We start from the raw sequence: 13,626 nt of genomic DNA, 5'->3' as shown, positions 1-13,626 counted from the left end.
GACCATTGTGACCCACAGGGGAGCCTTTAAAGTAAAAAGGCTACAGTTTGGAGTAAATGTCGCTCCTGGGATTTTCCAAAGCGTAATGGAAAACACACTACGAGGTATACCAGGGGTCTGCCCCTACTTTGACGATGTCTTGATTGCAGGAGACTCCACACACATTCTAGCTGAAAGACTTAGGGCTGTCCTGTTAAGATTCAGGGAATCAGGCCTCAAGCTCAGAAAAGACAAATGCAAGATTGGGGTGCCTTCTACTGAATTTCTGGGATTCAAAATTGATGCTGCTGGGATTCATCCTGCTGAATCCAAACTAACTGCTATTTTAGAAGCACCCAGGCCAAAGTCTAAGGCCGAACTTCAGGCCTTCCTAGGCCTCCTGAATTTCTACAATTCTTTTCTTCCACATAAAGCTAGTGTAGCTGAGCCTCTTCACAGGCTACTAGACAAACAAGCTGTGTGGCTGTGGTCACAAGCACATGAGGCTTGCTTTAAAGAAGTCAAGGCCTTGCTCACTTCTAACAGTGTTCTTGCACATTTCAACGAGTCTCTTCCTGTGTGCATCGCTTGTGATGCATCCCCCTACGGGGTTGGAGCTGTCCTGAGTCACCTCAGGTCTGATGGAACTCAGGTTCCTATTGCATACTACTCCAGAACACTGTCTTCTGCCGAGCGCAACTACGCTCAGATAGACAGGGAGGCTCTGGCTGTTGTTGCTGGAATTAAAAAATTCCACGATTTTCTATATGGCAGGCATTTCACGGTCTTCACTGACCATAAGCCTCTGCTGGGACTGTTTACCACACGTAAGCAGACTCCCCACATCATTTCCCCTAGAATGCTTAGGTGGTCTATTTTTTTGTCTGCATATGATTTTTCATTACTCCACAAGCCTGGGAAAGAAATGGGCCATGCTGATGGCCTCAGTAGGTTGCCTCTGCCAGTAGTAGAAGCTGACCCCGCGCCAGCTGTCAACATTCTATCAATCCAAGCCTTGCCCGAGCTCCCTCTTAGTGCCAGGGATGTTACCGCTGAAACGGGTACAGATCACACACTTTCACGTGTCCGCTCCTGGGTCCTGTCCGGGTGGCCTGAGCACTGCCCTAGTCCTGAGTTTCAGAGTTTCTGGTCCAAAAGGAACGAACTGTCCCTTTCTCAGGGTTGTCTGCTTTGGGGAAACAGAGTTGTCATTCCCACCTCAATGAGGACTAGGGTCTTAGAATCCCTCCACGAGGGTCATCCTGGCATTGTTCGTATGAAGGCTCTTGCACGAAGCCACTTGTGGTGGCCTGGTTTAGATAAAGATATTGAGGCTAAGGTGCACGCATGCCACCTGTGCCAACGATCTCGCCCAGAGATGCCCCAAGCTCCTGTGCATAGATGGGAGGAAACACAGTCCCCATGGTCTAGGGTGCACATTGACTACGCTGGGCCCTTTCAGGGCCAGTTCTTCTTGGTCCTTGTTGACAGCCATTCAAAATGGCTTGAGGTTGTGCCTGTCTCATCCACCACCACTGCAAAGACTATTCAGGTACTGAGGGGGATTTTTGCTGCACACGGGCTGCCAGATGTCATTGTGTCCGACAACGGCCCTCAATTCACCTCCTCCGAATTCCAAGCTTTCTTACAGGCAAACCTGATTCGTCATGCCACGTCTGCGCCTTTTCACCCGTCCACCAACGGTATGGCTGAACGCATGGTGCGCATCGCAAAGGACGCCTTGAAGAGACTCACCTACGGGGACTGGCATCACAGGTTGGCTGACTTTCTCCTTTCTTATCGCACCACACCGTCCACTTCTACAGGGAGAAGTCCAGCTGAACTTCGTTGGGGGCGCCAACTTACTACTAGACTTGACCGGTTGCATCCGGACAGACTGCCTTCATCTACCTCACATCCTAGGGCACCTAGACAACTACTTGTGGGTGCCCCGGTTTGGGCTCGCAATTACGGGCCTGGTCATACATGGGTCCCCGCTTCTGTGTCCAGGATCACAGGTCCTCTCTCCTACGAGGTTGCCCTGGACAACGGTCGTGTCCTACGTCGGCACATCGACCAACTTCGCTCTAGGCGAGACTTTTCTGCTGAGACTCCTGGGTCTTTTCCAGGGGGGGAGGGGGACCCTTTGGAGCAAAGGGAAGGGCAAGAGCTACTGCCCATCTCCACTGAGGGAGCCACAAACGGCTCGTCCCAAGATTCCGCAATTGCTCCGAAAAGGAAGTCATGGAGCTTACCCACACAACAGGCACTCACGCCTACTCCAGCCAGGGAGTCACCCCGGGGGCATACTCACTTTCCACATACGTCACACAGCACTCCAGTCACGGAGGATACCCGGGGGCATCCCAACAAATCATTCCCCGCAAGAGAGCTGGCACACAATCCCAAGGTTGGCCTGACCTTACCCCAAATCCTACAGGGGGTCAAACATACACAGAGCTAGTCGAGGAACCAAGTCCCGACTACAACAACCCCTAGCACAAATCAGGGAACACCTGAGTTTTGGGAAAGTACAGAAACCCACACGAGCCCGAACACAGAATGGGGTTCAGGGAATGGACAGCCTCCTGACAGGTCTTGGACTGACCTAGGAGGTCCTACAGAGACGCCCAGCAGCGGCTATCACTTCAAGGGGCCTGAGGGTCTACAGCTAGGCAGGTCAACCAGGTCACAAAGCAACAGAAGCCCTGGCCTGACGAGCCCGGTGGGCAAGCGAGCAGGCCAGGCATTGGGGCACAGTCCTTGGAAGACACCAGGGCACAATAGAGAGAAAAGGCTCACGCCTCCCTCCAGTCAGGGGAATTATGCCAGTAACCCAGAGCTAAGAAGGTCACAGAGAGCAAAGAAATCTCCCAAGTACCTAGAAGACTACATAACATTGCTGGCAAGGCAAAGGCCAGTAAACAGTGGGAGCACTGGGGAGCAAAATGTTATATAAAATAAATGTTGTATGTTGGTAGTAGTTTTAGCCCGGGGGAAAGGGGTGTTATGTCCCGAGCCTTTGCAAACGGCTCGGGCGTTTGCAGGCAGTCCCGGGCAGGTGCAAAGCTGCCCGGGACCAGACAGGCTGTCGCCAGCGCCGTGCGCATGCGCGGGTGCTGGCGCGGGAAAAGTAACCCATTTACCCGGGAGTTGCCTATATAAGAGGCTGCGAGGCGTTTGGGCGAGGCTGAAGCCATCTTCCTGTAAGCTGAACGCTGAATAAAAGAAACTGAGAACTCCAGCTGCTTCTCGTGTCTGCTTTCCCGCCAAGGACGCAACAGGTTTCTTGCAGACTTTTCATTACCTAAACTAAGTAACTTCATGAATGAGGATGTTACCTAGTTTGTGTAATGAAATGTCTGTAAGAAAACAACCAAGCTCAAAGAGCACCAAAGCGCCCCCCCCCATGACGGATGGATTTGCAGTTCTGTTAACATTGCACGTATCCTAAAACAGGAAGCATTTTAAAAAATTAGCATTCAACAGAGATTACTCTAAATTTTGCAAAGTGTGTACCACACCAGAAATAGACAACCTTTTGATGACTTGGAATCTCACTTCACATTTTTTAGAGGGAAGCATACAGAACTTATAAACATAGGGAAGGCTTTCAATTCCCAACAGGTTTTTAATAGGAAGATGGGTAGGCATTTTTGATGTTTTTTAAAAACTGTGTTAAACTTACATAGGGCAACCATTAGTTTTTCATGTGTGTCCTGTCCCAAAATGGCATGAGGCTGGCCTGCCAATTTTTGATAAATCTGATCATTGAAGGCTCTAAGAGAACCTTGAAGTAGAACTTCCACCTACATTTTGTGCATTCTTTTCTTTTGTAATGCTTAACTATCCACTGTTCCTCTAGATTCACATATTCTCTCTTTATTCTTCATCATGGACATTAATAAGTCAGAAACTTCTCTTTAACATTAACCACAAAGTTAAATTTCGTCCAAACCCTAAACTTTGGCCAATTCGATGTACTGTATGGTTTGTAGAAATAAAAGGGCTAATAAGCTATGGTTTAAACTACTCTTTGTCCAGAGTCAAATGAGATGGCAAGTTGTGGGCAATAAAAATTAGTAGGATTTTCAAGATCATTCTTTTGGTGAATACTTAGAAGAGACTGCAGTAGCTGCAGGTAGATTAAGTTTACTATATCTTACATAAAGAACCTAGATTGGGATCGATTTTTTAACTCTAAAATGAATTCAATTTACCCTATGACGGAAACCTAATCTTTTCTTTTCCTTCTGTTAAGGATATTTTAATGCTTTGTTCCTTGAAACACTCTTTTACCCTATACAGTGCATCTTATTTGTAGATATCACAATATATGTTGCTACAGCTGTATATTTATAAGAAGGTGTAGAACGCTGGTGTAGAAAATACAAATAAGAGACTCATATTTATGAATACATATGCACATTTTTATTGTTCCTTTTTGATCAGTTTCATTTAAAAATAACAATGTTCATAAATGATAATATCGGCTCATTAAAGGAAATCACAAGTTATCAATATGCTACAAGATTCATTTGGGAGAAATAAAATCCTGTCCTGGATATGAAATATTTTTATTGTGTTTTTTTTCCCCATCTTACAGCTGCAAAAGAACTGCCTTTTATCATTGTGCAGTGACAGGATACTTCAGGATGTTCCATTTAACAGGTTTGTTTTATTTTCCAAATTATGAAGAAAAGGGAAAGGAATGTAAGATTGCTATCTAAATGTAGGTGATCACTCTATCTCACTACTTGAATAATTTTAAATTATTGTCCTTATTCATAGCTAATGGATAGATGGATTTTCTGTCTGTGTCTGTCTGTCCGACCGTCCATGCATCCATCTATTCATCCATCCATCCACCCACCCAGCTACCAAACCTATCTAAAATACCAATATTTTTCTAAACATATATTAAGACAGAAGTTGGTAATTTATTCATTTATCATTTTTAAATGTTGCATATTCAAGGAAGATGCTAACCATAGTCCTAAAACCAGGTAAATAAATAATCTGATAATTTGCAAAGGAACCTATGAACATTGTGAAAAAAGACTTGGAAACCAGAAGGGGCTGCATATGTTCTCTAATAGTTCTAGACATTGAATAACCTCTAGCTGTGCTTCAGTGACTGCAGTTTGCTATTGCTTGGACCTAATACAATCTTTTTCATAAACTATGCTCTGAGAGTATGTGTGTTGCAGGATAGAGAAAGTTCATCCTGGAACCCTCCGCCAGTGGTGAATTGGCATCTATAGCAGTCTCTGACCAGCATTAAAATCTAGATCTTGAAAATAAAAATGGACAGACAGAAAGACACATTACTGGCCCAAAGCGGCCGATCATTCTTAAACTTAGAAGTTGTTTTGCTCTCTATAAGTAGCCGATGCCAGCTGTAGGTTTTATTATAGTTCTGTTGTACATTGCTGTATTCCTCTGAGCTGAGCTGGAGGTCTTATTAGCCCATTCCTAAGATTTGTTAAGTTTTTGCCTGTTTTTTTTTCCAGGTTTGAAGCAGCTAAACTTGTCATGCAATGGCTATGTAATCATGAAGATCAAAACATGCAGAGGATGGCAGTGGCTATTATTTCCATTCTCGCTGCAAAGGTGTGGGATTTGAAGCGTTACCATTTTAGCCTTAATTTCCTACCAACAGCAGTCTGACATTTCTCTGTGTTTGTTTTCTCTGTTTGTTTGTTTGTTACTTAAAGCTTTCAACAGAACAAACAGCTCAGCTTGGGGCAGAGCTCTTCATTGTCAGGGTAAGCAATTAGAATGATTTGACATGACTGAAATGCTAATATTGACTGAGTTTGATATAATATACAAGAATGTGGTTTATTTGATTTGGGATGGGATGTTGCATGAACCGTTATAAGTTCTTTATACAGCTTATACATTCTGTAAATAAACAAAACCAGCCTGTTTCCACTGTTAAGTGGGAATGTTCAATATCTTCTTGTTGAAGGTTGTTTCTTTTTTTTTAAAAAAAAAAAATCTGGTTACTTTGACATACACAACTATCGTGCCCCGTTTTCCACAAATATTGAAGCATTAATGTGTCCTGTTACTGCTCAAATTCAAGGGAGGAAAGAAATCCATTTAATTTTATGTTTTTTTTATCTCATGCTGTTACACAGCCATCCTGAGTAGTGCATCACAGGTGTATGGTATCTCAGCTGTGTACTTGATATGCAAAGCATTTGATGATGTTTCAAAAATTTTCAAAGCTCACTATGACAGTAGAATTGATAAAAACTCGTTCTTTGTTATCTTAGCAAGTCAGAAATGGTCCTTTTTGTTGGAGATTTTTATTTATTTATTTTAAATAAATAACCAAAGCTGCCTGGGCAATTTACAATACTTTAGTGATGTTCCTTGTTCATACTACATGTGACTGTAACAGACATTGCCTAATTATATATAAAGTTGAGAGTGATTTAATTTTAGGGCCAAAGAAAATATATGCTTGAGAAGAGTGCTTTCTGATCATAAGATGCAGTCTAATTTTTAAATTTTTCCACTCCCTTCTCTATCATTTTCTTTTGGAACTATATAGCCTGCACTCATTTGAATTTTTCCTATTATAACTTTAATAAATAAAACTGGAGTTTTTTTCTCTACATCTTTTTGTCGAGATATTGTCATTCAAGCATACATGCTAGACCAGTGATGGCAAACCTTTTAGAGACCAAGTGCCCAAAAACTGGCTCCGCCCCCACTCCACCCCCTGCCCCACCCCCATCCTACCTGCTGGCAGGGCCACTCACCACCTCCAGGGCCCGCCGCAGATCGCTCAGGCAGTCCAGCAGCACCATTGCAGCCATGCCCTCTGCCCACGCCCCGCAGCATCAACTGTCTACGCTGCATGGCTGCCATGTCCTTGACTGCGCTGCTCTGTGTGGGCCACACTCAGGGGTGACTCTCCTCCAGGGGGGCTGCTGGTGAGGAGGGGGTCACGGGAGGAGGCAAGGCTGGTGCAACGGCACATGTGCCCACAGAGAGGGCTCCGAGTGCCGCCTCTGACACACGTGCCATAGGTTCGCCACCACTGTGCTAGACTTTGATACCAGCAGAAAGTCTGTTGGGGAAAAAATGATATTGGGAGAAATCTTATGGCAATATATCTTCTTCTTCTTGTGCCATATCCGTTATCGGACGTTGGCGATCCTGTTTTTATCAGCAGCCGCACGAAAAAGTGCTGCTGAGTTTTGTCCAAACCAATCCCTTAGATTTTGAAGCCACAATGTTCTTCTTTTGCCTGGACCTCGTTTGATATAGATATTGCACAGCTGCAAGTATCTTTTGCTTGAAAAATGAAGGGAAGGGAACCTTTTTCTTTTTTACACCAGTATTTTTTAAACTGGCAACTTTAAGATGTGTGGTGGACTCCCAGAATTCTCCAGCCAGCATTAGGTTAAAGTCCACATGATTTAAATTTGCCAAATTTTAAAAACACTATTTTAGACTATGATAGAAGTGGATTTAAAGAAATGTGTCTGTTCCCATTTATGCCATTAAAATCTGAGATTTGAAAAGAGTAACTTCACAATATCAATTGCTTTATTCCTTTCCCCCCCTCCAGCAACTTCTTCAAATTGTGAAGCAAAAAACAAATCAGAATGTAGTGGACACTACTCTTAAGTTTACGCTGAGTGCACTTTGGAATCTCACTGATGAGTCTCCAACCACGTGTCGGCACTTTATTGAAAATCAAGGGCTGGAACTCTTCATGAAAGTTTTGGAGGTGGGAACTGAAACATACACGTCAACATCTGTATAGCTATTATTGTATCTGCTTACTTCAATTTCCTTATGGAAATAATGAACTTTGTAATTTTGAAGTCCTGCTGCATACTTGTGATAGGCTTACTTTCAAATCCTGCAGTCCTCAAACCAATTAACTAAGATTGGCCATAAAAATCTTCTCTCTTCTCTCACTGCAACTCATAAAACCATGTCATCTGCCTCTTGTTGAAAGCATTAAAAGTCCTTTAGTGTACTTCCTCTGACTCAATCCCTCCTGTTTTGGATAGCAGTGACTGAAAGTTGATCCTGTACTGCCAAAATAATTATTTAATTTTGTAGACTTCTCTAAGCTTTCTGAGATGTCTCATGTGATCTGCTTGTTAATCCAATGTTAGCAAAATGTTCTCATTTACTAATGGTTGTCTATTCTTTTAATTTCCAGTCTTTTCCTTCAGAGTCATCTATCCAACAGAAAGTTCTTGGCCTTTTGGTAAGATGAAAGGAATAGTAACTTTTTAACCTGGATGTAGGAAATGTTTGTTTTCCCTATTCTTTCTTGCTCCCTCTAACATTCTTCACTACTGTACTTGGAATACATTATTTTTAATTCCATTCTATTAACTTTGGGTCCAGTCAGACCAACCCTGATCCTTCACAATCTCTATTTGTTTCAGCTTAAGGGATTAACATTAGAACACAACTCTGTTGACTCAATCAACAGATTAATATAGACTAGCATCCTATTTCCAGCAGTATCAAGGCAGCTTCTTCAAGCCATCATCCTCAAAATACAATAGATTGGAATTCAATCAGCGTGTCCAATCTAATAACTAATACGTTAAGAAAATTGTTCTACAAAGTAGGACAGAAAGTCAAAAGCCATGTCCACAGCAATAGTTTTTTCAGAAACATCTGGACAAGCAGCTGAATTGGTTAGAACTGTTTGTATTGAAATTCCTCTTTTTTTTTTTTTACTTAGAACAATATTGCAGAGGTTAAAGAACTCCATTCTGAGCTAATGTGGGAAGACTTCATAGACCACATTAGCAAGTTGTTGCACAGTGTTGAGGTGGAGGTCAGTTACTTCGCAGCTGGGATTATTGCTCATTTAATATCCCGAGGAGAACAAGACTGGACATTAAGTCGCAACCAGAGAGCCTCACTCCTTGAAGAACTGGTATAGATGTGACTGAAAAATATTTCCTCCTTTTCTCTGGGTTGCTTTGTAAACATTTACAATAACAGCTCTTTCTTTGTTTTACAGCATTCTGCCATTTTGAATTGGCCTACACCAGAATGTGAAATGGTGGCATACAGGTAACTACGGATTTGACATAAACCCTTCAAAAAAGATTAATAGAAGGTAGACTTAGTTTGCTGCACATAAGATTACTTTTTCCAGAAGTATGTATAGTTTGCCTGACATGATAAAATCATATTTTTGATTTTCCAAGATATAGTTGAAAGACATTTCAGGTTATAATCCTGCATATGTATTAATGAATAAATCCATTGAATTCAGTGAGATATTCTTAGTATACATGCATTCGGTTGCTTTCTGCCATATTCTAATGTGCTCAGTGGACTTAACACTGATATATTCTCCATTTTAAAGCTACTGAAGGCAGTAGTACTGTTGCTAAGAGAAAAAACGGAAGTTTTTGAATTAAAACTGATCCAAAAGATGTATTTTCATGCATGTTTAGAATTAAGTCTATTGACACCAGTGCTAAAACAGGCTGAAGCTTTGAGATGGCAGATTTGATATGAATAAACAAGCAGTTGTTTCCCATGGTCTGGGTGGCATTTATGGGTGTTGCGCTTCTACTGTCTAATTATCACTTTCTATCAAAACCTCTCCCAATTATGAAAAATTCAGATGACTTTTACCTACTTCCCCACACCTCCTATCAGGCAGAAAACCTGTACATTTGCCGAATATCATGGTTTCCTGCTAGGAATCGCTTGTGATTCCACTAATGAAGAGTAGCAATGTAATGATACCTTTTATACTGGTGTTTCAGCTGTATACTACTATCTCTAGGAAGGAAGCAATGACAAATCACTTCTGAAAATGATGCAACGGAGCAGCATGGACTTGACCATGTAGTATCCAGGAATCAGTGATTTGAAAGGACAAAAAAAAAAGTGTGTGGGTATGTGTGTAAATGCTATACTCACAATCAAAGCCTCAAAATGATGGCCTTTTCCTTTTTTCTCTCTTCATGAATAGGTCATTCAACCCCTTTTTCCCCTTGCTTGGTTGCTTCATGACTCCTGGGGTGCAGCTCTGGGCTGTATGGGCTATGCAGCATGTTTGCAGCAAAAATCGTATGTATTGACCAAACAAACAAACTAAAAGGCCTTTTTATATTAAGCAATTATTTCAACATAGAGTAATTAGTAGGCACCAGATAATTCTTGTGATATCTAGCATCACAGATTTGAAATAAATTTTGGGGACATGGGGAATGAAAATCATCTTGTAGCAATTCTGTCACAGTTAAAAGGCAAGCAATATGAGGAGGTAAATGGTAAGTGTTTTGGATTTTAGCAGCCAATGATGATGCAATGGATGGCATTTTGAACTTGGAACAGATCTAGCTTGGTCTTTGTTCAACTGATAAATGACAGTCTCTGTCTAATAAATCTCACAAGATATTTGTTATCCTCTTCTTCAACTGAAGTGCTCTCCATCCTTTTTGGGTAAACAGAAACCACTATCAATATAAAATTTGCTTGCCCACAATGGCAATCTCTATCCTGCCTCCATTGCCTTTTTTTGATACCTTCCTATATGATGCTACTGTGATGCATGTGCAATGCACGATAGGCAAAAGAACTGACTGAGCCGTCTGGCTTTGCTTTTTGTTGGATTTATTCCTTCAATAAAGTCTTTAAAGTCTTGGGATGTAGAAATACTTATATGTACATACCATGTAATCTTATGTCTATCATCTCTTCAAAAAGCAAATAGCATAGCAGAGAGGATGCCTTGTGACAATTACATTTCACAAAATAATTTTGCTAAACCCATAGGCAGCTTAACCAGAATTTAAATATGTAAAAGTTATATGTGAAAATTGATGGAAACAGAGAGTGAAATTCTAGAATCTTGATTTTATTGAATCTTTCTCTTTTCTTCATTTCAGCTGCCAGATACTGCAGTATGTTAATTGAAGAAGGTGGATTGCATCATTTGTTTAACATCAAGGAAAACAGCCAGACTGATCCAGATGTTCAGCGAATTGCTGTCTCCATTTTAGATAGCTTAGAAAAACATATTTTGCGACATGGACGGCCACCTCCTTATTAAAAAAAAAACCAATTGAAAATAAGCCAAATTGAATGAAAACATGTAACAGAGAATAGGTGTGCAAATTATCCTCTCATAATCCCTTACTGAAATGTCCCTGGTTGGAATAATGTTGATAAAAGTTATCACCATTATTTTTTTGCCAGTTGATATGGAAGCAGGGCTAGTACATGTTATCTTTAACAGCCTTCAGCATTAAGGGATTGTCAAGAGGATCTAGAAAAAAAATCGTAACTGGTAATATCTACCAGTATCACCTCTGGCTGTGGAAAAGTGGAAATTGTGCCATTCAAATGTGCATTCAAAATTAAACCTGTAGACTGTGTGAGTTCATCAGAAAATTGTTTCTGCTTGCTTCATCCCTTCAAAATAGTTGTGTTTTAATAGAACTATCCACTGATTCAGTATTTGGAAAAAAAACAAAAACCTGTGCTTGTAATGTCAGCACTATACAGCTCAAGATACTGTCATATTTACACATTAGAACTCAACAGGTTATGAGTAAGGTGACCAGGGATAATTGTTCTTCTATGGACCTTTTAAACTCACGGATTCTTCAATTTCTACTACCGTAATATTTCATATAAACTCTTTAGCAGAAACATCTGAGTTTCAAATCATGGGTTTTTTTTTTTTTTTTTGATGTTCTGTAATATACTTTGAGGAAAATCTCCATGGAGGAAGAAATGTAGGAAGGGAAAGATTGAATTATAATTACAAAAAAAGTAAGAATATATATTATGTTGCTACACTTGTAACTAAGTGTAAATTTGGAAAAAAAAAAAGTAGAGAAAACTAAAATTTTCTACCAAAAGAATTGCTGGGGGAAACTTGCTCAATTTATGGGATTGTACATCTAATCACCTTATTTATGACAGACTGTTAATAGCTTTGTTCTTTCTCATAAATACCATGTCAGTATTTGTGCAGTGAGCTTTATGTGGAAAGCAATGCCATACAAAATTTCACCCAACATTTTATGTAAAATCTGGTGTAAATTACATTCTTGTGTGGTATATTAAAAAAATTTTACATAAAACATTCCATGATTAAAAACTCAATAATGCATATGTGTTGATGCTTAATGGAATAAGGTGAAAATAGCAACACAAAGTCCATTCTGAAATAGATGTCAGCAAACCATGGTTTGGCTCAGGCTTACCTAGTCAAGGTGTGGAAGCTGCACAATGGCGAACACTATATCATAGAAGGAGCTAACCTGGTTACAAGAGAAATGACATTAGTTTTCTATCTATGAGAAGCTAAGAGCCGAGGTGGCGCAGCAATTAGAGTGCAGTACTGCAGGCCACTTTAGATGACTGTGTTCAGCAGGTCAGCGGTTCAAATCTCACCGGCTCAAGGTTGACTCAGCCTTCCATCCTTCCGGGGTAGGTAAAATGACCCAGATTGTTGGGGGCAATGTAAATATATATATACATTGCTTACTGGTGTACACCGCTTAGAGAGTGCTTGCACTTAAAGCGGTATATAAGTCTCATAAATAAATAAATAAATAAATTGTGTGATTTAATGTATATGATTTTCAGAAATAAGTCTGAAGTTCAGTGAAAGACTCATTTGCATAAAATTGTATCTTAAAGCTACAATCTTGAACTTCAGTTATTTGAGAGAAAGCCCCACAGAATAAAAGAAATCTAACTTCTGAGATAGGTTTATATGTGTATATGTGCAAATTATTAACATTATAGCTATGATCCTAATTTTTTTGATAAATGACATAAAAAACAAAGAATGCTTTCCAACAAATCTTTATTTGTATAATTTGCCCTGTCTGAAATGTGGGTCCAGATTTTTCCATTCATAAATCTATGTACCCCATATTTCTGGGATAAAAAACTCTTAAAAAAGAAAAAACCCTAACTACACAATGTATTCATATTAAATCTCATTTATTTCATTCTGATTTTAATCTCAAATATGGTATGTTTACTAGCTATATTTCTGAAAACTCATGTAACTGAATGATTTTCCAGGAATAATTAAGCTTTATTTTTTTAAAATCATTCATTTATCTTTACCCAAACACAATACTTTGAACTACTAAAAATACTCGTCTTGAAATCTTATATAAAGTTATTTAGCAATAGCAGCTAACTAATCTTGGTTGTTCTTGAAAAGTTAACGGAATCATGTATAGCTAGTACTCAGATTTGATACCATCAAGAAATCCTAGATTTGTAGTCTAGATTAGGAATTTTTAAAAAAATCTATGGAATGATAAGGTTAAACCCCTTTCATATTGTTGCCAAGAAAACAAGATGGTCATGTCTATGGAATCACCAGAAAGTGACTTTGACCCTAGAGAGATCTTACCTTAGCATTTCTGAACTTTATATATTACCACTATATAGCAATGATTATGATAGGGCTCCAAGAATTTGGATAGAATGGGCACAAGATTTTGAAAGAGTTCTTAGTGAGGTGTCTTCTCAAATTCAAACCACTGCTAAGTATTGTCAGGTATGGTACTTTAATTTTCATCATTATCCCATCTTCAAAATGATATTCACAGACTCACTGAAGGAAAATAAAAATGGCCAAGTGGAGCCATTTTA

General features: G+C 40.0%; 1 protein-coding gene across 1 annotated transcript in view; it reads left to right on the top strand.

The window, feature by feature from the left end:
• Nucleotides 1-12,106, top strand: part of LOC120297338 (protein zyg-11 homolog B) — a 31,127-nt gene extending 19,021 nt beyond the window's left edge. Inside the window, exons 6-14 of the mRNA XM_039319858.1 lie at nt 4,586-4,650; nt 5,493-5,592; nt 5,697-5,747; nt 7,571-7,732; nt 8,177-8,224; nt 8,714-8,911; nt 8,999-9,051; nt 9,968-10,065; nt 10,887-12,106. Coding sequence (XP_039175792.1) covers nt 4,586-4,650; nt 5,493-5,592; nt 5,697-5,747; nt 7,571-7,732; nt 8,177-8,224; nt 8,714-8,911; nt 8,999-9,051; nt 9,968-10,065; nt 10,887-11,050 — 939 coding nt within the window. The 3' untranslated portion in view covers nt 11,051-12,106. The remainder of the gene's footprint in view (nt 1-4,585; nt 4,651-5,492; nt 5,593-5,696; nt 5,748-7,570; nt 7,733-8,176; nt 8,225-8,713; nt 8,912-8,998; nt 9,052-9,967; nt 10,066-10,886) is intronic.
• The last annotated feature ends 1,520 nt before the right edge of the window (nt 12,107-13,626 follow it).

Source organism: Crotalus tigris, unplaced genomic scaffold, assembly GCF_016545835.1.
Source record: "Crotalus tigris isolate CLP2741 ecotype Arizona unplaced genomic scaffold, ASM1654583v1 scf7180000023617.9722795, whole genome shotgun sequence".
Lineage (NCBI taxonomy): Eukaryota > Metazoa > Chordata > Lepidosauria > Squamata > Viperidae > Crotalus > Crotalus tigris.
Note: the sequence above shows the minus strand (reverse complement) of the source record. Positions and strands in the feature narration are given on the sequence as shown.